The sequence below is a fragment of the Protopterus annectens genome, chromosome 1.part1 (genome assembly GCF_019279795.1).
Source record: "Protopterus annectens isolate FY-2018-M chromosome 1.part1, PAN1.0, whole genome shotgun sequence".
In the NCBI taxonomy this organism is placed as follows: Eukaryota; Metazoa; Chordata; order Ceratodontiformes; family Protopteridae; genus Protopterus; species Protopterus annectens.
In genome coordinates, this window is record NC_056726.1 from 1,569,988,309 (window position 1) to 1,570,013,308 (window position 25,000).

General features: G+C 37.1%; 1 protein-coding gene across 1 annotated transcript in view; it reads left to right on the forward strand.

The window, feature by feature from the left end:
- The window catches only part of LOC122816536 (myomesin-3-like), a 522,511-nt gene that overhangs the window by 107,881 nt on the left and 389,630 nt on the right, over positions 1–25,000 (forward strand). The window contains exon 3 of the mRNA XM_044089388.1: positions 15,358–15,479. Within this exon, the coding sequence (XP_043945323.1) occupies positions 15,358–15,479 (122 nt within the window). The remainder of the gene's footprint in view (positions 1–15,357; positions 15,480–25,000) is intronic.

Here is a 25,000-nt window from a genome sequence, read left to right on the forward strand (position 1 = left end):
TGACTTTATAAATGGTCCAGGACAAACAAAATATAGACAGACAGAACTTGGATGAAAAGTCGTATCCTGCATCTTATGCAGCTCACTATTCTGTTTATCATAAATGTGGTACAAGTGTGACTTAGGTGTCCTGAAAAATGCTTGTGATTTTACAGAACATGAATTTTTGAAATTTGCAGATACAAGACTCTAACACACAAGTAGCAGCCTTGAATGTGCCTAATAAGCAGTACTCTGGTCACACAAAGGGACTCGGGGTGTTTAAAGTTGAAATGTCCTGGATGACATGTAAAAAGAGGAAGGAAGGAAGAGACCTCAATGGGAAACTTATCTTTAGAAAGCTTGGAAGTTGAGCTAATTTGACAAACATCTTGAAGACTGAATTCAATGTAGTATTCAGACCGGAGGCAAAGAAGTTCTGAGGATTTGGTGCTCAGACCTCATTTAAACCTTGGATGTAGGGCATATGTTTGACATATGGTGCCTGGAAGGCATTACATAACTCCAGCAGAGGTTTGGTCTACTGGCCGGAAGTTAGGCTATCCTCGTCAGGACATCCCAGATGCAATGAATACTGCAAGAGTGATAAAGAAGGACGCCATGATATTATCGGTACAACGTACAGCTACTTCATGGTAGAGAAAGCCTTTATCCTTATTGGCAAGTACTCTGAGTGTTTGGGATTGTGATATCGCGATTGTGAACTGTCGGGTTTGTGAACCTTTGGGTTTCTAATTTCGAAATACTGAAATTCGGTATTTCAGTATTTTGAAATTTAGAAGTGAACCCATATATATATATATATATATATATATATATATATATATATATATATATATATATATATATATATATATATATATATATATATATATATATATATATATATATATATATATATATATATATATACCAAACTGAGGGACATGCTGTGCATATATATATATATATATATATATACATCTATATATATATATATATATATATATATATATATATATATATATATATATATATATATATATTTATATACCTATATATATATATATATATATATACATATATATATATATATACCCACCAAACTGAGGGACATGCTTAATTACCATTTATACTTACACAGACTGCCCCTTATAAAGCAAGGGAAAGAAAAAGACTCAGCCCGGAGTGTTCCTTTAATAGCACACAAAAATCTGTACCACATTGAGGATAACTCCTCTCTTCAAAATATTAATAAGCCATATAACAACCTGAGATCCCTACGGTCAGCCAATAAACGACTGGTGCAAAGACACAAAGCTAATAACTCTGCTGGTGAATCCCTGTTAGCCAACTGCATTGGCAAAACCTGCAATTCGTTGCCAAACTATATAACCATACAGTTCTCCAAAAGTCTCTTAACAAAAACTCAAACAGTATCTCAAAGTGAATTGGCTATGCCTATGTACCAACCCTGATTCAGTTATAAAATGAAAGCATATTCGGCAATTATCACAACTTGTAACTACGTCACAAAGCACTGCTTCCAATCTGATGTCTCTGAGGTCAAGCCGAGCACAGAGGCATTGTTAAGTAAGGGTAGATGGCACGATGATAGGGTTATACATTTGGGCTAGGCTTGTAAAGGCTCCAGGCCCATGAGTGTACTACTCATCTATGAACGTAAAAAAACTTTTTAATTTAGTTACTTTTTCACCTCAATTAGTCCTCATAAATACTAATTTGCTATATACCCTTTTACTGCCTACACACTGTTTATATCTACTTTAAATGTATGTGTATATAAATATTAAAAATGTATATATATATATATATATATATATATATATATATATATATATATATATATATATATATATATATATACATATATACACACACAGCTGTTGGTTGCAGAAGTAAGCATGATAGTTATCCAAGCATCCAATTCAAATTTGAATAGAGTCAAATCTATTTCCCTTGGTTCTGGCCACCACACAATCTGTATGCTACATCTGTGTGTCACCAACATGTCGAGTACCGTGAAAAAGACTGGTTTGTATGGGGATGGGGTTGCTGTGCTAGAAAAAAAAAAAAAACAGCTACATGCATTGTGGTGTAAATATGTACTTTAATTTTATGACACACTCACCTAACCATCAGTGCATACTACATAGAAAACTTTCAGTATTGGCTCGTGTACATTTTGAAAAGTTTAATTTTCATCACGTCTTAGGGTGCCTTACTAAATGAGTGAATGTTGAGAAAGCCTTTTCACATGCGAGATATAGCATTTATTTTAAATTTGTAAAACAGAGACTGACAACTATCAAGTGAACCTGAATAAGAAAGGACTGAATACTAAGAAGCCATTTAGGAACATGATAACGGTCTTTAATGTGGAAATACTCAAGTGGAGACAGACAACAATAAAGCCAAGGTGACTGTGAAATGACTGAATAACAAAGACAGACAACTTTCCAGCTAAGGTGACTCGGATAGGATTGAATACCAGGGAGCCAGTTAGCAAGGTGATAGAGGTCTTTCATGTGTAAACACTCAACTGGAGACAGATAACTATAAAGAAAGGAGGACAACTTGTCTAGTCTTCACTTCAAGGCATTCAGCACAGTCAGGGGTTGAAGGACTGCTAACACCTCTTTACTATTTTTCATTTTACCCTAAGCTGCATATGTAATTGTGTAGTAAATGTTTTCTCAGCAGATGAATGCTCTTTGAATACTAGTTCACAGCAGGAGACTGATAGCAAGTCAAGAATATGCCTGTGTCTGCAGATGGTGGCCCAGCATGTGTTAGTATGTAAGGCTTTAGACTAAATGCAATTTGAATTTCCTTAAATAATGACGTGCATGATAAAAGGTAAATGGCAGTAACAGCGATAACAATTTCAGAGGTGTTAAGGTCTCTGGTTCCATTGTCGGTGTTGCTATGCCTCAAGAGGGATTAAAAAATAAAGTCAGGATGCAACATAAGGAACCTGCATACTTTGTCATTACTGGCAACATGTGGACAAACGCCAAGTCCGAAACTGATGTTGACCCATGTGAAATAAAACATGTGGTAGTCACATATGTGCAATTGTACAGACCTTGATGTACCATTTGCCCGGCTGAACAATAAGGCCACGATTGGCTGTATGCACACTGCCAACTTATGTCACATTTCAAACATTGTCAAGTGTCTCACCAGCAAGCAGTCTTATGACGTGAATGATGAAATGATCCCGGAAACTACAAGCCTTTTAGTCTGAATAGTCTAATATGGAAAGCAACAGACTGAATTCACAGGGAAATGTTCTGTTCAAAGACACTGGGCCAAACTCGGTTTAGCTTATTTAAGAGAAGGCTATGTCTACTTAACCGGTCGGACTTTATGGAAGTGACTAAGGCACTCCTGAATCTGACTGACTTCTTAGAATCAGTCTCCATAGCTGAGGACGAGGGTAAGGCAGTCCACACAGCCTATATGGACCTCGCCAAGTCTTTTGACACCATCCCCCACTCTGGAATCATAGATAAACTTACTAAGCTGGGCATAAATCTCTATGTCACTCAATGGGTTGCTAACTGGCTTACTGACAGAATCCAGACTGTAAAAGTAGCCGAATCCAAATCCAGCTACAGACAAGTGACAAGTGGAGTACCTCAGAAATCAGTCCTGGGACCACTCTTGTTTGGTATCTACTTCTCTGAAATACAGGCCAACAATGAGGGACTCTGGCTAACAAAGTTTGCAGATGACTGCAAACTGGGAGCCATTATTGAATCCTGAAATGATGTGGATATTCTACAAAAGGGCCTTACAGAAGTCATGGTCTGCATGGCAGCGCAAAGTGTCTTGCCTTGAGCTCCAACAATTTGCTTTTTCTGTATAACTTGGAGAATGTGGAGGTATCAAAAGCTCCATGTACAATAAATAATTATAACCAAGTTTCTCTAATCACAACCAATTAGCTATGTGCTCTCAAACTGGATGTCATGATTTACTTCTCAAACTTTGCTTAGCTCTGCATTTAAGATGAATTTCTTAACATCCATTTCTTGAACACATAACAAGTAAGTTACGGCTGGAGACCCCATCACAATTGACTGTATTATGCATAATTAGTCATGATGAGTATTTGCATTTATGCTGATCTTTTCGAATACTGGACATGTACAACAGCAGTTGTTTGTTATGGTATGGTAAAGCACAACACTCCCATCTCAATATAACTGCCCGTCTCAATGCACTGCACTTGGTATAAATAGGAATGTGCATGCATCCAGTTACCTACAGCAGTAGCCTTCCCAGCTGAATGTAATATACTCACTTACCATATTGTACTGGAGATCAGTAGGTGAATTGTGCCCAGTTAGCTGTAGTAGCACAGGTTACTTTGATTAGCACACTAGACATCTGATATAGTGTATTGGATGTTATTAATAAAAATGTTTCCAATTAATTGTAGTAGTACAATATGCCCTGAAAAGCACACTAGATATGTGATATACTGTACTGGATGTTATTAGGTAAAATATTCCCAGTTAACTGTAATAGCACATTGCACCCTGATTAGCAGTCTAGACATCTGTTATGCTGTACTGGATATTATTAGGTGAACTGTGCCCTCTTAGCTGTGGTAGCACATTGGTTTTCACTGATTTCATTCAATAATATCAGATAACAGCGAAGTTCAACCAAAATTTTGATAGCAAACCATTTATTACGCTCTGCACTCCTGACAAACTGTTGTAAGTAAAGTTTTCCCAGTTACCTAGAGAAGCACAGGATGTACAGCTAAACTTGTCATCTGTTCTTATCATACTGTACAGAATATGTCTGGATGGAGTGTGCCCACTTACAAACAGAAGAAAAGCACTCTGGCCCTACATGTACCCTGCATGTCTGAACAGGATTTTTTACCTAGTTAGAACAGAACAATCCCTGCCACTCACAATGCTGGAAAATAAGTAACAGCAGGAGCAAAGGAAAATGAAGTCTTTGGTGGTATTTTTAATGAAATATGTCCTTCTAAACATTTCCTTGCTTTTGGCACTTAGTCTGTTTAGAGCTTAAACAGACGTCACTGCAATCCTACATGCAGTTCCAGGGTGATGAGTTTAAAACTGAAGTATGTATGACAACATAACTGTATTTGCATTTTATAATCTGCTATTAACTGTTGCTGCCAGTGGACCCAAAATGCCTCTGCAGGAGTCATCAATAGAAAGCAGTTTACCTTAATAACAAGAGTTTATCATTGTCTAAGTAGTTTGCCTTAATAACAGATGTTTATCATTTGAGAAGTTTGTATATAAAAGTTACTTTGGGAAGGACTGCACTGAAAAGCTATTGAAATGTATTGCTGCTAACCTTGTCTTGTGTTACTGTGCTTGGAACTGATTTGTTTACAGATGAAACTTCTTATGAAGCAGGAATAAAAGTTCTGATCCATGATCAGAACGAGCCTCCCTTCATTGACCAGCTGTGGTTTGGAGTGGCTCCTGGGTTTCAGACCTTTGTCTCTTGCCAACAACAAAGGGTATATGACAGTCACTCAGTGCTCCTTAGATAATGCCAAGGGCTCTCCGTTAACACTGACTCACAGCCTTCATATTGTGTGATACAAGGGTATGCTGTGGTTTCAAAACTTCCAAGCAGTGGGATATTTTTACACATTTAATTGCTCCTGTTATCACACTGATATTTAATCTTGTAACTACTGTTGACACACTTTCTATGTTGGTGTTGAGACCAAACATTTTAAAATAACTTTTTCAGTACATTAATGTGGTTAGTTGCCCTGTGCTAGAGATAATAGAATACATATATAAACAGAACACTCACAGAGAAGGCAGTTATAATGCAAGATAAAACTGGACTTGTATATAAACATGTAGTTATATAGTTGCTGGGCTTCAGGATATATAAAAACATTTTCACTAGAGGGTTCAAATGATCAATTATTATTTCAGATGAGTCATTGGACTGCTCTTAAACTGTAAAGTAAATATTTACTTTACTGAGTTCCACAGGCTAATTAAATGGTCATGGTGAACATAGCTGTGTGTGATAATAAACTGTTCCAAATGTCTGTTCCTCATTGAAGGGAATGCTTGACATGTTCCCCCCAGCCATTAGTCTCCCGTTAATATAGAGCCTTGTTTTATATGGTTGTTTCTATGGAAAATATATTGCATTCAACACTTCCACTAAAGGCATTTCAACTCCCATGCTGACAAGTGTGTTAACTCCAGTAATATGCTACATACTGGTTGCATATTCGACACCATTCTTGTGCATTCAGAGGCATGCATGTGCACACAGGTATGTATCACTCCATATGTGCTTGTCTATATATATATATATATATATATATATATATATATATATATATATATATATATATATATATATATATATATATATATATATATATATATATATACAAAGTCATACATGCATCATTATATACATTACATATTTCTGCATGAGAACATTCATAGATATCTGCTTTGGAACCCTGGCTCATGTAAGAGTAAAGAGGATCACAAAACTTAAATTTCCAAAAGGCTTAGAATCATGAAAAAAATAGTATCTAGGCTTATTGTTTCAGGATTAAATATATAAGTACTCTGTGCTATGCTGTTACAGTATGTATGCAGAAATAATTGCAACAGTAACAAGAAATGGAGAAACATAGTACAGTTGTGTACACCTACCATAAATGTAGATGTTCGAGTGTCTTCACTGTTGCAGTCGGTGTTTCCCTCCCTCCAGTCCCCTCTTATTTTTGTTTGCTTTCTCTTTTGCTTCTTTTGAGGTGTATTTGTGTTCCTTTTTGGACACTATTTTTTTGTCGGCTCCTGACATCTGGGTCAAGAAAGGCTGGAGAAGATGGCGTCGGCTGTCAGCTTTATACCTCTGCAGTCTGACGTCAGGGTACTTGCTGGTACAGTCGACGCCGGACCCAGACTTTGGAATTCTGGCCGACCTCGGGCTGCCTGCCGGCAGGATCACCCCTACAGTTATGACTGCAACAGTGAAGACACTCGAACATCTACATTTATGGTAGGTGTACACAACTGTACTTTGTCTACTGATGGACTATGTTCTTCATCTGTAAATATGTTGTAAGTAATTGATATGTAAATTGTTAATCGCTATGTAATCCAATGTAACTACTGTCTGTTTATTGTAACTGTGGAGCTTTTCTCCCCAGGCCTCCACTGAAAATGGACCTACGTCCAGTCGGACACTCCCGGTCAACAAATATTAAAAAATAAATGGGGAACATCAACTCACTTGGGAAATTACATGACCACAAGTTTGACTCCTCTTACATGCAAGGCCAGGGAAGAGACCACCACATACTGGACCCAAACCAAGTTGGCTTTATCATGGGCAGGTCATGCCTACCCAATCTAACCTGGTGGACTTGTTTGAGAAGTTACCAAGGCCATAGATGACAGTAAAACAGTACATAATGCCTACTTTGATCTGCCCAAGTCATATGACAATTTCCCATTGGGGTATTATAAATAAATGCACAAAACTGGGCATAAATACCATTAGCACCAGATGGATAGCCAACTGACTCAAGGACAGAGCACATGTTTATTAAAGTGGGTGAATCCATATCCAGTAAGAAGCCAGTCACCAGTGGTGTGCCACAGGGCTCAGTGCTGGGACCACTCCCATTTGGAACAGCCTTTTTCTAAAGTCAAGGCTAAACTGGAAGGCCTCTGGATGACAAGGTTTGCCAATGACTGCAAGTTGGGGGGGGGGGCAATCACTGAAAACCCCGATGCCGATATCCTTCAGGAAGGTCTACATCAGACAAATGTTTGGTATCAGAAACATGGCCTAAAACTAAATACGAAAAAATGCATCATCATACCTTTTGGGAAGTCAAATATCCATATGAATTACAATATCAATAGCACACACGTAAGAGTAGACTCAGAGGTGAGAGATCTAGGTGTAGAGAGTGACAGTAACCTAAACTTTAACTGCCATGTGTCCACAGTGGTGAGGAAATTCTATGTGGCACAACTTATAAGGGTATGTCATCTAGACCCAAGGATATGTTACTCCAGCTGTACTATCCCCTCAGCGCAATAACAGAGTGTAACACTCCATTGGGTATGTACTCGACTAGGCACTTACAGGCTGGAATGACCTCAGAAGCTACTCAAAGAATATACTGGGTGTAAGCCTACCCTATGCAGATAGGAGACAAAATAAAGGGATAGGGCTTTTAGCCTAACTATTAAGGGGTGACCTATGCCTGACTTACTAGACAAAATCCAGCCCTGATGGCAGTGCTACACATCCGCAGGTTAAACAGCACCAAGGTGACCCAATCTAGGGATCGCAACTTAGTCAGCAACTCAAACAAAACATTTTGGAGAGACAGATGTATGTCTCAGATTGCCCCCTTCTTTGGAACAGGCTTCCTATTCAAATTAAGCAGGGCCCTTCCCTGGTACTATTCATCTGTAGTTTAGATCAATGGATGGGGAATCAAATTTGCACCTAGGGTAGTGCCTTTATCTCTTATTGCTGGGGCAATCTGCAAGATACTCAAGGTATGGACACAAAACCATGTCATGCTCTTGCCCCTAGACGCTGGCTATATATTGCAGAAAATCATGTTTTACTGGTCAGGCTTGTAATGGCTCCACAGAACTGTGATGAAGGACTGTCAGTCTATAAATACAACATAGTGCTTTTCAGATGGCAAACGAACTGACAAAGATGCCTTCAGTGATTAACTCTACTAAGGGTTGGTCAAATACAGCATCACTGGTCTGATCATTGTTCCAGGTAAAGGATGGATATTTCCTGCTCTGCTACATCCACTGTAGATTATGTTCCTGAACATAGAATGAACTTCCACATCTACCTTCTTGGGTAACTTACACAAGGGTCATAACACTTACAAGAATAGGCAGATCCTGAAGAAAATGTTATTTATATAATGCTTAAACCCATACAGAGATGTAGAGAGGGAATTTACAGATACTGTGCTTCTCCGATGTGTAAAGGGTAGATTTTTGTTTTGGAGAATTAACATATGGAATCATCATTAATTCATGAATGAATGATTCTTACTCATGAACCAATGGAAATCTGGTGTTAGGAATAGTGAATCAGTGGGGTCAGTAATCAAACAGTGTTTTCAGTATCCCAGTTAGGTCGGTGCTGTGCTCAGGAGTATATATAATTCTGATAAAAACAAATTCCAAAAGGTAATCAGTACATTATACCATCTGTGCTACTTGTGATTTTTGCTAGTCTATGCTGAAACAGAGGCTTTAACTACCATTTTGCTGTTATAAAAAGCATCTGGAAATATTCAGGTGTTGTTGAAAGATCTGCCAGTTCAACATTACCGCCAGGAAATATTCAGACAATACTGGTAATTCTGACAACTCTTAATTCCAGGACTGCAAGTGAACAGAGGGTGCTGACTGGTTAAGACTTTACACTAGTTAACCTTTGACACAGCTATGAGATGTTATGCTGTCATCCAATCCCCAGTCTCCTTTACCACCCATTTGTTAAGATAGTAGCCACTACGCACCTGACACTGCAGCTACGCAGAGTACTGAAACATGAATACACCTGCATAATCTTCTATGTGAACTGCACCTGCTACATCCAAAAGTGTACTAAATGACGAATGTAGATCATCATACAGTAAACTGGTTTGCCAACAGTTGGAATCAAAACAGCTGGGACTACAAAATGAAAGTACTGAAATGAAAGCACGTGCAACATTCACCCAACATCCCCAGCCCTAACACCAAATTAACCCCAAACTAAATACATGCTCACCTAACAACTCAGATTACTGTTTACAGTACCCACTGAAAAGAAGGCGGGACAATAAAACAGAACTTCACAGTAATAAGCCGATCGTTACTTTGTAAGCGATCAGCTTATTACAGTGAGAGCTACATCCACCTGCTCTGGTGGCTGCCAAAAAAACAATTACTAGAAAATGGAAATCAAAGTTTAAATCAACCATACTACAAGCAGTGACTATTGTAACAGAGATAAAAGAACTGGAAGGGGGGATCTGTAGAAAAGGTAGGAGCAAATTATATAGAAAAATGGGAATTGTGGAAAATACATGCAGAATAATGTTTTAGAGGAGGGTTGAGGTTTAAGGGAAGGCATGAATTGAATGAGATATCTTATGCTTTACTTAAAGTGACTGTACAGAAGATTATAAGTGATGTACATTGTCTGAAACTGATAATATGTCAATATGCTTTGTTTTCATTTATATAACTGTAAGATTGCCTGTGTCATAAGTGAGAATTCAATACAGACATTTCTTGTTTAAAAAACACTAACAGTCTAGCACAATGAAGAGAAAAGATTGTTGCTGGATATTTCTAGTCTTGCTGATGAAGATTCAAAAATGCATGATGTTTTTGAGAGGCTATATCAGTCCATCAAAACCTTAAGCCTGCTTATGTTATAGTCGACCACCAAGAAGATGAAATGGACAGCTGATTTCCCTGCACAGAAAGTTGACATAGGTGATTATTTTAAAATTATAAATACAGTAACCCAATCTACTTGGCTTATCTGTTTTAATTAATCAAAATAATATAATATAATATAATATAATATAATATAATATAATATAATATAATATAATAAAAACTGGAACTCACTACCAGCTGACATTACCTTAGAGTCTTCACCAACTATATTTAAACACAAACTTAAAAGCCACCTCAAATCACACTGGATATGTCCCTGTACCAACCCGGACTAGGACCCCACTTATCGCCTGCCCGTCCATCTCTCCTCATTCAACCAATGAGATCCTTTATGTTAGCTAATCTAGGTATTGTTTGTGTAAATATAATTTCTTAAACCCAAGTTAATATGTTATCTTAACTACTGCTTTTAATTGAAAAGTATGCCTTAGGCCTCATGGATGGATGGATGTACTATGTCTACAATCAGCTTGTATGTAACCTCAATTTATTGGATTATCTATTTTGTAATGCCTATAACTTAAGTGCTATGTTCCTAATATTTGTAATTTGTAATTTCTATATGTAATTTGGAGCTTTTCTCCCTGGGACTCTGCTGAAAATGGACAAGTATCCAGTCGGACCATCCCGGTTACCAAATGTAAAATAAAATAAATAATATAATATAATATAATATAATATAATATAATATAATATAATATAATATAATATAATATAATACTAAACAGGTGCAGTGAAAAATGTCAGGTTGCAGTCTTAATATTGTTGCTGCAAATTTCTTGTTATAGTGTGTGTGTGTGTGTGTGTGTGTGTGTGTGTGTGTGTGTGTGTGTGTGTGTGTGTGTGTGTGTGTGTGTGTGTGTGTGTGTGGAGTGCTGATCAGCATCTTCTCTCAGTTTGTAAACCCAAAAGGAATATTGGCAAACTACTTTACAAACACTCTGTCTCACTAAATTGGAACAAACTCCCCTCTCCATATTAGATCCAACCATTCATTTCCCTGTTTTAAAAAGGAGCATAAAAAACATCTACTAAACTTGAAATTATGCTATTCCCTTGACCACACGTTTAGTAGTCTTAGTCTGTCTTATTGTATAACCTCTTGCAATTCCTAAGTGTATTTCTCTGTTAGTAACTTCTGCTTAAACTAACCTCCTAAACCCTCAGCTCTACTACTATAGCCCCCTCCTTTCTCTCTCCCCATTCTCCACACTATTTATCCCCCCACTTCCTATCAATGTCTATACATTGCCCTTCTTTTGAACAATGATTAATTTAATTTTTAGACCACTGCTATCAGTGCAACCCTTAATGTTCATCATTTTTTCTTTTGTTTTTTCTGTTTATAATTAATTTCATATTTGCAGTATTATTTTTAATAGTTTTTGCCCTGTATGTTTATCTTTGCTTATGTTTGCTGGGATCTTTCCCCTCGAGTCTCCACTGAAAATGGGTTTGTTTGCAAACTCAGTTGGACAAACCCAGTTAACAAATATGAACTAAATAAATATAAAAAATATAAATATATATATATATATATATATATATATATATATATATATATAACACAACACCCAGCGAAAAAAGGGGCTTTATCAGTCCACTTCAGACCAAGTCACAAATGTTAAAAACAAGCCTCTATCGACAATGCAAATTTAACAGAGACTTACTGCCAAACGACACATCAACTGCAGAGAAATCCAAGTTCAAATTGCTGTGTGCCACTTGATGTCAATATTAAGAGTATGAATCCAGAGTATTAGAAAACGACACAGAAGTTCCACTTGTAAATCAGAAGCGGTGTGTGTGACCGTGAAAGCGCTCATTCCTCTGTTTTATGCTATTAAAGTTTTTACTTCTACAACTTTGGACCTGGGTATTGTTGGCATATTTGATATTGAAAAGCAACTTTGGGATTTGATTTACAAGTGGAACTTCTGTGTCGTTTTCTAATACTCTGGATTCATACTCTTAATATTGACATCAAGTGGCACACAGCAATTTGAACTTGGATTTCTCTGCAGTTGATGTGTCGTTTGGCAGTAAGTCTCTGTTAAATTTGCATTGTCGATAGAGGCTTGTTTTTAACATTTGTGACTTGGTCTGAAGTGGACTGATAAAGCTCCTTTTTTCGCTGGGTGTTGTGTTACATATCTCGGGGATTCTTTGTTTGCTAAAATATATATATATATATATATATATATATATATATATATATATATATATATACCACACAGGTATACTGAAAGTTAAAATACTAAATGCAAAATCCTAAAATGTCAAAACTGAAACTTTAAAATGTTAAACTCAGAATACATACTAATGGCATACATGTGCTAGAACACAGCCAGACAATAAACAATATCAGTATAGAAAACAATTTCAAAAAGTACTAGAGAATAATCAGACAACCTATGTAGAAGATTCTATATGAATGAGAAGTGTGCTAACTGGTTCTTTGAGAGAGCAGTTGATGCATAGAACAGACTACCAAATTACATTAAAGAAAGTGCTAGTTTAGATATTTGTAAGAACAGCCTGGACAGTTATTAATGGAAGAACTGTCTTGGTATATTAACCGCCTAAAAGGGCATTAATGCCAATGCTTGAAATATTTGCATGTGTGCATGTATGTATATTACTCACATGTTAGAGAAATTCAAAAATGAGAGCTAACATGAGTCTGGGCATTTCCAGCTCTTAGATATTTTTATGTCAGCATTTTACCACTTCAGCATTGTACAATCAATATAACTTTAAGTGTATTGCTTTTCAGTAAGTTGACATGGACCCTACATAGAGAGAGATGGATACAGATATATATCTATATCTATATATATATGTTATATATATTATATAGGTTTATTATCATTATGTCTGCCAGGTAACAGGAAAAGAGGAGGGCCTAAGATAAGGTTTATGGATGTGGTGAGAGAGGACATACAGGTGGTTGTTGTGACAGAGCAAGATGCAGAGGACAGGAAGAAACTGAAACAGGTGATCCACTGTGGCGACCCCTAATCGGGGAAAAGCTGAAAGAAGAAGAAGAAGAATTATCATTATGTCTGCTCACAGTCATTCGAGTAGGAATATGATCTATGCACTTCTGCATCCCCTACACAAATACCAAACTTCGAAAATCTATACCACTCTGGACCCAGGAACAGCATTAAAATGAATCCAGAAGGTGGCAAGGTAGGGCAGTTGGGAATGTCAGTGTTCAACATTCCATCATTCAGGATGTAGGACATTGTGCAGCTGGATTCAACCACCTGCGAGACGACATAATGATAGTATACCATATATATGTGTATATATATATATATATATATATATATATATATATATATATATATGTATGGATCTAGGACTATTGAATGAAAGTTCAATAGTCCGAATCCACAATCACCGAACACACTTTAACAAAAGCGTTTCACCGAAAAAGCGCTTTTGTTAAAGTGGGTTAAAAAAATATATATTACATTTGCATTTTTGCAGGGGAGCAAGCCCCCCTGCACTCCCACACCCCCCCTACTTTAATATTCTCACTCCGAGGTCAAACTGCAGTGGGGAAAAGGGAATTTCCCTTATCCCCACTGTAGTGTGATCTCTGCAACAGGCATACTTACGCGAAAGTGCTTCTTCGGTAAAAAGCACTTTCGCGCAAGTATGCCCAGCCAAATCTGTTTTTGTGATGTTGCCGTTCAGGGATCCGTACGGATCCCATATGTATATTTATAAATATATATATATATATATATATATATATATATATATATATATATATATATATATATATATATATATATATATATATATATATATACACACACACACACATATATTTATATATGTGTGTATGTTCATATATATGTGTATATATATATATATATATATATATATATATATATATATATATATATATATATATATATATATCCACAGGGAGTTTAGTCAACATCTGTTTAAACAACCAAATTTAGTCGACTATACAGATAGTTGACAGGTGTGCAGGATCGACAATCCCCAGGTAAGAAAATATTCCCTTTCCCTGAGCGTTGTACAATCTTGGAGTTATTATAAATAATTAACAGGGGGGTGTGAGGGGCAGAGTTCCTCACAGGGGTGGTGCAGGGGGACTTTCCACCTGCAAAACAAATGATGTTTTCAAGTTGTATGCATCAAAGTTCTTCCTCCTGGAACATGTAGTAGGACATTGAATTTTCTGTTTTCATCATAGAATGGTTTACCTTCAGGATGTCAACATTCGTGTTAGTCAACCAACTGAAGGTAAATCCAGACTCAGTACACTGAGCCTTTAAAACACTGAAATTAAACAAATCAAAAGAGACACACACTGTCCTCTTCTGATCTATTAACCATACTACAACAGAAGTCAAACATCGTTGGAACAGTGGTAGTGTTATGAGAAGGGTTTTTCTAAGGTCGTGTGTAGGTTTGGGGTTAGAGGCAGTGGCAATGTTAAAATTAAGGTTAGTATATTAGCAAACTGGAACAGGAGGGTTGAATTATGGCCTTAGATGTAACAGTTTTTAGATGTGACGGTTTATAAAGCAGGTTTCAGATGGGAGCCACAGTATTAAAGAAAACATTGTTACTAACAATGTTTTACATTACGGCAGCAGTTATCCATATATGTCAAGCATAATATATCTAAAGAGCAGTTCTTGTGGGAAGCCTGCATTAATTTAATCTTTCATGTCTGTTAATGCTTTACCAGGTTTGTTATTATTTATTTATTGTATTTCTAATTTTGTAAAATTGTTAAACTTAAGGATTATTATAAATTATAAATGGTGTTAAACATTTGCAACATTTTCAATTTTCACAGCTTAACAGTTCCTGGCCTGACCACTGGGAAGAAATACATATTCCATGTGAAATCAGTCAGTCCTGCTGGACTTAGTAAACCCTCTCAAGATTCGGAGCCTATCATTGTTAATGCAGCTATTGGTAAGCAATCTGGCAGCAAGAAATATCAAAATGTTGCTTGAATGTATTTATATGCAGTTTTATATGCAGACTACTGAAGATAGCACACCCGCTTCCTAACTGAATACTTGTGGGATAAAATATTCATGTCTTCTAGATGCAACTACTCTTTTCATATTATGCATGCCTTAAATCCAGAGGTCACAAGTATAATGCAAAGCAATGAATAAGTTTATTCCTTGTTTTTTTTTTTTATTTATTTTTACTTGTTCTTCAGTGGTGCAACGGTTAGTGTGTCACCTGACATTAAGAGGTTCTCTGGTTCGGTTCGATTCTCACCTTTTGTGCAGAGTCTGCATGTCCCCCCTGTGGTCGAGCGAGATTTAAAGACATGTAGGTAGGCGCATGTATGTGCCTTCTTTGAAGGTTGGAAGCCAGGCTGGCAACTCAACACTGTAAAAAACATTGCCATTCAATCTGCAGACCGGTGATCCACTGTGGCGACCCCTAACCAGGAAAAGCTGAAAGACATTACTTGTTCATATAGTATTTTTAGAAATATATATATATATATATATATATATATATATATATATATATATATATGGGTCTACTTCATATGATCGACAGTTCATATGACTGACATTCATTTGGTCGACAGTTCATTTGACTGACAAAAATGTATAGGTGGGGGGCTTCGCCCCCACACCCCCCGATATAAGTTGTATTTCCTTCTTGCTTTGGATGTAGCTGAGGAGCATTTCATTTGCCCAGTTAACAAAAATAAAAAAATAAATAAATAGAGCAGTGATGCTGCATTACAAGGCATTGTGATTTCGGAAAGAGCTGAATACCCATCACTCTTGACAAAAACTTTTTGCATGAAAGTCTTAGGTGGTTGAATGGAGTTCGTTATTTTCACTTAAAATGTTGCACTGTTGAGGCAACTCAAGTAAAACAGTAGTTTAGAAAATGTGATATTTTTTAGTGATTGGCATAAAAATTGTTTTCATGAAGATTTTTTTTTAATCAGATCATGGAAAAATGGGAGTGATTTTTTTTTCTTGGCTTCATATGAATCAGAAAGAAATCTGCTCCCGCCCAAAGTGAAAAAAAAACTCAAAAATGGAAATTTTAAGCTTAAAGTCATTGGCCGGGATTCAGTGAAATGTATTTCTTGTCAAATCAAACATAATTCTTTTATACCTTGTTGTGTTATGTAATACCCAGAAAGACATGATTACCCGACTCAAGAAACTTTATTGTATCTGCTTGAGATTTAGACACAGTGAACTGATATCTTTAACATAAAGCCTGAATATGTCAATTGATGTTTGTTTAGTATTGCTTTGGGCTGAAGTCATTAATAGGAATCTTCATTTCATAAGTCAGCAAAGTACTAGTTTCAATGAAATCACTACCGCCGCTCAAAATGCTTTGAGTAAAGTGATCTCTAGTAGTTACCATGGTGATGCATTAAGTATGAAAACCTACAGGATCCAAGGAATGCCAGTGTTGTGGCTCTGAAGTCTGAATTACTGCACTTCTGTGTGCCCTGCATAACCCTAAACTAGCCAGCCAGTCTTGGTTGCAAGTCATTGTCCTTAGAAATGGCTACTGAAGGGCAATGGTTTGAACTGCTTATCTAGCTATGGTGTGATCTTAACATAGCAATAGTGTTTGTCATGCGGTGTTTCAGACTTGGAACAGAGATCATCTCAGCCTGAGTACAGACTGTCTTCTGCAAAGGTGAATGTGGTGGCAAGATGACAACTTGTCATACGTGAATAATAATTTAGACACTTACCCATGTGTGGACATACTCATGCAGTTCAGTGTCACAGAGAAGAGTTAACCATATAATAGAGAGAGACATAGGTGTATAGCACCTAGGAAAAATGGTTAATTGTGTAGTATTTCATGCAGAACACATGTCAGCACAATTCTCCTTTACATATGAGCTATGAAAAACTTTACCTTACTCACAGAACACAGCAAGCACTTACCCATTTCTCCTGAAATGGTATATTATACCACAAGGGATGGGAGCATTGCATTTTTTATTATATAGGTTACTAACAAGGAACCCCAAACATGGGATCTGACCATATGTGCTGTAATGGGGAATTCAGGAACTTCAGTGGAGATATACTTATACAGCAGTCTGATAGGTGCCCAGTTATATTTTCCAGTCAATGCATCCAACCAGAATGCATGGTGCTAGCTACTGGTCTGTCACCAGTAACTACTCATTATATACGTATTTCATAAGGATACTTTTTCTGTGTGTCTCACACATATATGTTTATGCATTTGCAACTTTCATGATACAATCCAGTCCACTCCCGAACTGGAATGTGTAGAGCAAACTGTTCTATATAACAATGTTTCTCTTTTCATGTATTGTATTGCTATTAGTTTAGATTCTAGAAACTAAGATTTCTGATCACTGAAAAAAAATAGATCTGACTAAGTTTTATTAATGACAGACAAGATATAATTGTGCTTTCATGCTATTTCAAACTGGTCATTTATATAGTTGCAGTTTCTGATGAAGCTTTTTTAAGAGAAGGCTAAAACATTAATTTATCTGTGAACTGTATCTGTTACACATAAAGACACCAGCTTTATTAAATAATCAAACATGCGTCCATAGGACAGCTTCATGATTAATGTGTGACTTAAAAGAATTACCAACATTCAAAAATGTGATCACTAGAGATGAAACAGCAAGTAAAACATCAGCAAGCAAAGCTCACAATTTCACTTTTAAAGGCACCATACACACTCACATACAAGTGCACGCACGTGCACACACACACACACACACACACACACACACACACACACACACACACACACACACACACACACACACACCTGCTAATTACATATACTAATAAATAAATCTGTATATCTCAGAGAGAAAAGTGAATTCTCTGAGATGTCACTATCTTGACGTTTGGATAAAATAACATCAAGTACACATCTGCATTTGCAGTTTAGTGCTGGTCACTCACATGTTGAGCTTAAGCCTGGTGCCCACTGAGACTACCTTGCTGTAGACATGCGGATGAGAGAGATGTGTGGGAGATGCAGCTTTAATCTCATGTCCAGCATGAACAATGAAAGCATATACTTTACCACAGTCTCCATCTGCATGAAGTGCACTGTCAGAAGTTTGATAACCTGCACTACCACTAATTACTTCCTTTAGTAGTCAGTGTTGATCCATGATGTTATGCCAATCTACTGCTTTTATAAATGACAACATACATTACCCTGCATGTGCCCAGTCCGGGAGAAGAAACGTGTTTTTGAAAGCAGTTACAGATGTACTCCAAGCTACTGGATGTTTCAGTCTTTTATTTGTTTCATTACTGTGATGCAAGAGCTGTCAAAGCCAGAAATTGTTATTAACTGTTTCAATAACATCTGTTGTTTTAGGAACTAAACTGGGATGTAGAATAATAAAGTGACGGGGTCACATTCAAGACCTAAAGGGGCATATGTTAGGCATGTAATAGGGCCCATGGATGAGTTTTTGCTGTTTAGTGACAAGCTAAGTATGTGTAACAGGATTTCTGAAATGACTTTTTATCAAGTTTTGTTGCAAACAAATGCACTTGTGTTGTACATTTGTACATGTCATTGATGAAACTCCATTGGGTTATTCAATTTTTCCTACTGCAGTACAACTATGAAGTTGATATATGTAAGTTAGGAGATGTAATGGCCAGCAGAGTGTAGGCATCGTCCCTCAAAGCCCTCTAACAGACAGTTTCTCTTCAGAAGACATCTTATGATTGGATGAACCCTGGTACACAGGGTGCCCCAAATAAAGAAACAGATGCAGACCACATGTGGCCAAATTCACTAACATTTGTTTTAAGAATGTACAATACATACAGGATACCACATAACATGATGTAAGTTCAGGAACCTAACAAATGCTAAAGGTGGCAGATCTGTTTAGGTTATAGAAATATACATTGTCTTCCCATTTCTTTTACAATAACGTTTCCTGCTCTAACACAAAGATTTTATATAAATACATAACATTTGATATGGGAGCATTTTTGCATTTTATGTATTGCTTTAGTATGAAAGGACTTTAGAAATGTATATTATTTTTAATATCAAAACATGTCTTTTATTTTTATGTTCAGATACAGAGCCAATGCACTTTCTTATTACAACAGGATCACACTTAGTATTATTAAATGCAGTCATGACTTTTCAGTCTTTTAAACTGTCTTCAGTATCAGGATGGCTTTGTATACAACGTTCCAAACTTAGAATATTTGGGAAAGTCATTATGCATTTCTCATACTGATGTTCTTAAAAGTACTTCAGGTAATACTCCATCATGCAATCAAGATTTTCTGGACTCCAATTATTTATTTTATTTTATTTACATTTTGTTAACTGTGTTGGTCCGACTAAGTCAACAAAGCCATGGATTCATAGATATTTCAAAGCCACTAAGTCTCATGACCATTTTCACCTTACCTTCTCCCTCAGACAGTAGCTTTTTTTGTTTAAGATGGCCATTCTGGTTCAGCACTCAAGTAAATTTGTGGATACCCATCTAGTCATGTAGATTATGTTTAAAGGAAGATAGTGAGTTGCACTCCTTAATATGCAGGGGAAGTTAATTCCAGAGGTTTGGGAGGCAAGGAGTTGTAAACTTGTCTCTCCACCATGTTTTATTTATCTGTTGGTGAAGATTTAGATCCCTGGTCTAGTACTGGTGGAGGTAGGCTTGCAGAGAAACAGAAAGTCAAAGACAATGGGAACTCTAATGGTAAGAGAGACAGAAATCTCCCCTTAAAAGTCTATAACACACTGAATAAAGGGATAGAGCTTCTAGAACATTCTTGGCAACCTGGGGACTTTAGGCCTGTGATCTTTTTAGTTAGGAAGTTTTCTGAGGTATTTTCATTGTTTGGTATGTTTAGTGAGATACAACATATGAGGGAGTTGTATTTCATAATTGGCCTATTCAATGTTAAGTATAAGGGATCGATTAACTTTTTAGACTTTGATGATATTCCTTAGGCAATTAGTTTGGCTAATTTAAAGAATTTCCTAGCAACTTGTTACAGAACCCTCAAAAGTGAGGGAGCTATCAACCCAAGAACCTAGGTTCTTAACTACATTTTCATTTTGTAGAGGTGGTTGTCTGGTTGTCTAGGCAATATAATGACAGGAGGAGTTACAATCATCTGCTATTATCCAGAGATCGTATCTCTCTTTTTGGAGATCTAAGAAGTCAATACCAAAAATGAGAGATCCCAGCACCAAACCTTGAGAGACTCCTCTGATCACTTTCATGCTTTCTGATAAGGCACGTACAGCTCACAATGCATGGGTTCTGTCTTTCAGCCAGTTTGTTAGGAATCTTATCACATAGGTTCGTAAGTTCATAGGTTGGTACTAGGCTATCAGCCCTAGGGTCTATACAAGCCTAGCCATAACAATTCCCTGGATATTTCTTCCCACAATATTTACTTCTCTGGACCCCTGTCTAGCAGTGCGACTGACATGATCCCCGGGGTGAATTTCCTAATTCCCATCCAATCATCAATGTTCCTTTTGAAGAGGGACAATGAGGCGCTCTGCTTGATATGTATGGGCAGTCTATTCCTGAGTATGGGGAGTCTCTGGGTCAGGAACATATCCCTACAGCATGTTTTGTTCATTGTGATGACAAGGTTTAGATCCCTGGAGCATGTGGCTCTGAGGGATTGGGATTTCTTTAAGTGGAGCATGTCCAACAGCTCAGGGTTTGATATGGCCATGTATGTTAAGCAGAGATTGCCTCTAAGTAGACAATATGCCACAGAGTATAGCTGGAGTTTTTTTATACGGTCAGCATATGGCATCTGCTTTAGACCTGTGATTCTTTTAGTGAGGTATTTATGTGGCTTTTCCAACTGTTGCAGATGTCTTATGAGGTACATACCAAACAGGGCATTATACTCTATAATGGGTCTAATGAGGGATGAGTACAGTGGGACAATGAGCTCCTTTTTTCTGGATGAAAAGCCCTTAGTGATGAGGTGTGCCACATAGAAGGATTTCCTGACTGTTGTGGTGATGTGATTATCGAAAGTGAGACCACTGTCCACCTGTGTCCCTAAGTCTCTCATCACACTTTCGGTGTTTAGTGTACTTCCACCTATGTGGTAATTCATGGGTATGTGTTTTTTTCCAAAGGGGATAACTATACATTTCTTGGTATTAAGCTTGAGCCCATGGCTCTGGCACCAGGCATCTGTTTCTGTAAGGCCCTTTTGTAGAATTTCCACATCATTTGGGGATTCAGTACTGACTCCCAGTTTGCAGTCATCTGCGAACTTTGTTAGCCAGAGTTCCATAGTGTTGGCCTATACTTCAGAGAAGTAGATGGGATATGGGTCAGTTTTTAAAGTAGTTAGTTTTTGTATGATGCCAGAATGGGGAATGGTGTCAAAGCCATTAACCAGGTCACGATACACAATATGCCCTGCATGGCTACCTTCTACTTCCTCTATAACCCTTTCAAAAATACTAAAATAAATAGACAGGAACTACCAATCACAAAACCAAACTGCTGTGGGTTAAGTTCAACAGGATTCTTGATATTGCAGTTTATGAGGTCAGTTATAGTACATTCCTTGGCTTTGTAGGTGATGCTTGTAAGGCTGAGAGGTCACTAACTACCCAGGTCAGTTGTAAGGCTAATCTTATAGAGGAGCATTACCACTGCAGTGTAGCACTCATCAGGGACAAATCCAGTAGCTAAACAGCTTGAGGTGTGTGTCTGCTGGGCATGTCTAACAATATTAATTAAGCAACCAGATATATTGTCAGGTTCCACGGGGGATGTATTTTTGGTCTTGGTTATCACTTTCAGTACAAGATATTTAGAGATAACTGGGGGAGTAAGGGATTCAGATACTTTGGGGCTTTGAAAATAAGTTTATGTTTATTTCTTTTTTTAACTAATATCTGAAAAGAGGGCTGAATTTTGGCTTGTAAAAACAGTAGAGAAGCGAACACAGAAAATGGTAAAAAATGTGACCAATGAAGGTTGTATATGCAGTTATGAAATATGTAATGTAAAATAGTGAAATATCTGGAATGGATGTCTAGTCTAGCTTATCAAGGGATGAGAATCCTATGCCAAAAATTCTTCAAGTGGGATTTCCGGGCTAGAAAACATTACAGGATGGAACTACTGGGGTGTGATTTCCGGTATAAAATTGCATCATGGTAGGACATCTGGCAATAACATTTGACATAGCACTCCCACAAGAAGTTACTTGCTCAGATTCTAGAAAGTCATCTAGAAGCAACAAATAAAATAAATTAATAAGTATGGTGTTCTGTCTTGGCTCAATATGGATTCACAACATTCCTTATTCCCCTAACTGAAATTATAATGCTACAGATAAGATTTTTAAATATTTCGACAGCAGCCCACGTGTCCTATTGGTTGAAATGAAGAGCAGTTTAGAAACAATAAGCTTGTTAGCACTGGCTTTGCGATTGCCTGTAACACATCCTATATCGGTCAAAGATCTGCGCGTCTAGTTCAAAAATACAGTTATCGATATAGGTATCTTTCTTTCAGGAATGTCAATAATATTTTTCTTAATCCCATATAGCTATAGATACAGTTGGGGGTGCAGATGTGCTTTTCTTCAAAAATGCTTATTGTGTTATGTGACCTTGGGAGAGTCACTGTTTTGACTAATGACACCCCAAGAAAAGATGTTCTGCCTTTTGATGTTCAAACAATTGAGTGACAATTAAATAAAACATGGTTATTAATAGTGGATCCAGATAATATACTTAACAATCATGGTTACCTCTTCGATATACTGGGATATACTGGGTTGTAACACAACATTTACAGCTAGATACTTTCTGGTGGAATGTGTGGTGTGGACTAGGCACCTCGGGACAACCTTAAAACGTGTTCCAATTATCAGATGAACTCTGCACTATTTTAAGGATAAGATTTTATTATGGCAAGTCTTTCTTCTTAGCAATTGTGGAAAAGCTATACAGGTATCTACTATAGGGACAGAAGTCACTTATTCATCAGAAAAAAGGGAAGGTAAGTGATTATGTTGCCCTGCTAAATAAGAACTGAGATCCCTTTTATGACAATACATTGAAAGTTTTAGATAAATGGAAAGAGAGAGAAAGAGAGATGAAGCTTCCCTTTCTAGCCAAAAACTAAAGTGAATAACATGATGATTGTCACTGCATTTCAATTTCTGCACAGAAATATGCCACACCTTTTTCTAAACAATAGATGTATTACACAGGATGCATTTAGACTTTATGTAGGACTCCGACTCAGAAAGACCCAGGTTGTCAAGGAAAGGCTTAGAACACTCCTCAAGAATTAAAGATTAGTCATGCCCAAGCTGAACTTATATTTTTTCCACACTCCTTGCATATTTATAAGGACCAGATGGCACACCAGACCCTTTCTGGTTAAAGTTTGTTCCCCAAGGATAAATTCATTTGTATGTTAGCAAACATTGGGAAGGAAAAGAAAGTTTGGAATCTATGAGGAAGTTGGCAAACAGCATTATCCATACTAAATAAGATTACAAACTAGATCATGGACCCTGGGACAGGGTTTGTATTTTTCTAAAATAGTGATTGAGAAGACAACTCTGTGAAGTAGGCATACTACTGCAAAATAATCTATTTTTCCCAGCTGCCTTGGGGAAAGGATGGTGCAAACTTATATGAAGGATGGTATGAGTTATGACAATGGCAGTTCAGCCATCTGACCCATCTGAGGTCTACTTTCAGGAGTTGGACTAAGAAAGACAAGTTTTATCAAGCCCCCACCTTTTTTCAGCTGACCAAAAACATCATCCAAATGGAAATTCTGTACAGCACTTTGTACTTATGTTAAACCTAGCTCATTATAGTAATTTTAACATTAGTTGGAAAAGACAAAGTTATTCTGATCTAGGAGGGGATGTGAAGGTGTCCTGATAAGGTAACATAAGTTTGATTCCCCCCTTAGGTTTCATTTTAAGTGAATTAATCAGTGGCATATCACTGTGTAATGTGATGAGAAAGATGCATTTAAATGCAAAGACTGTGCACTGTAAAATGTGAACAATAACAAATGTCTAAATGCAAATTTGACTGGGAAGTTAATCGTATAATGCACCAAAACTCAAATAAATCAGTTACTAAGTACTGACCCTATGCCACCTGCATCCATTGCTAGTTGGTAGAACTGGAAAAGAGTGAGGTGACTGTTGTGTTGTTCCCATGTTCTGCCACATATAAAAACATGCCATCTTATACACTGTATTAAGGTATATTACTGTTGAATGCAAATTCCCACCTCGAACCAGGACCATACCAGAAAAAGACCGTTGTACCAGCTTACCCACTGAATTAGCAAATAAACAAATCACAGTGTCCAGCACACCTTCTGTGGCTTGGCAGTGTCTGTTATCTCATATTGCCATTGCTTTATAGGGTCATAGGTAAGTACTAGGCTATTGATCAAT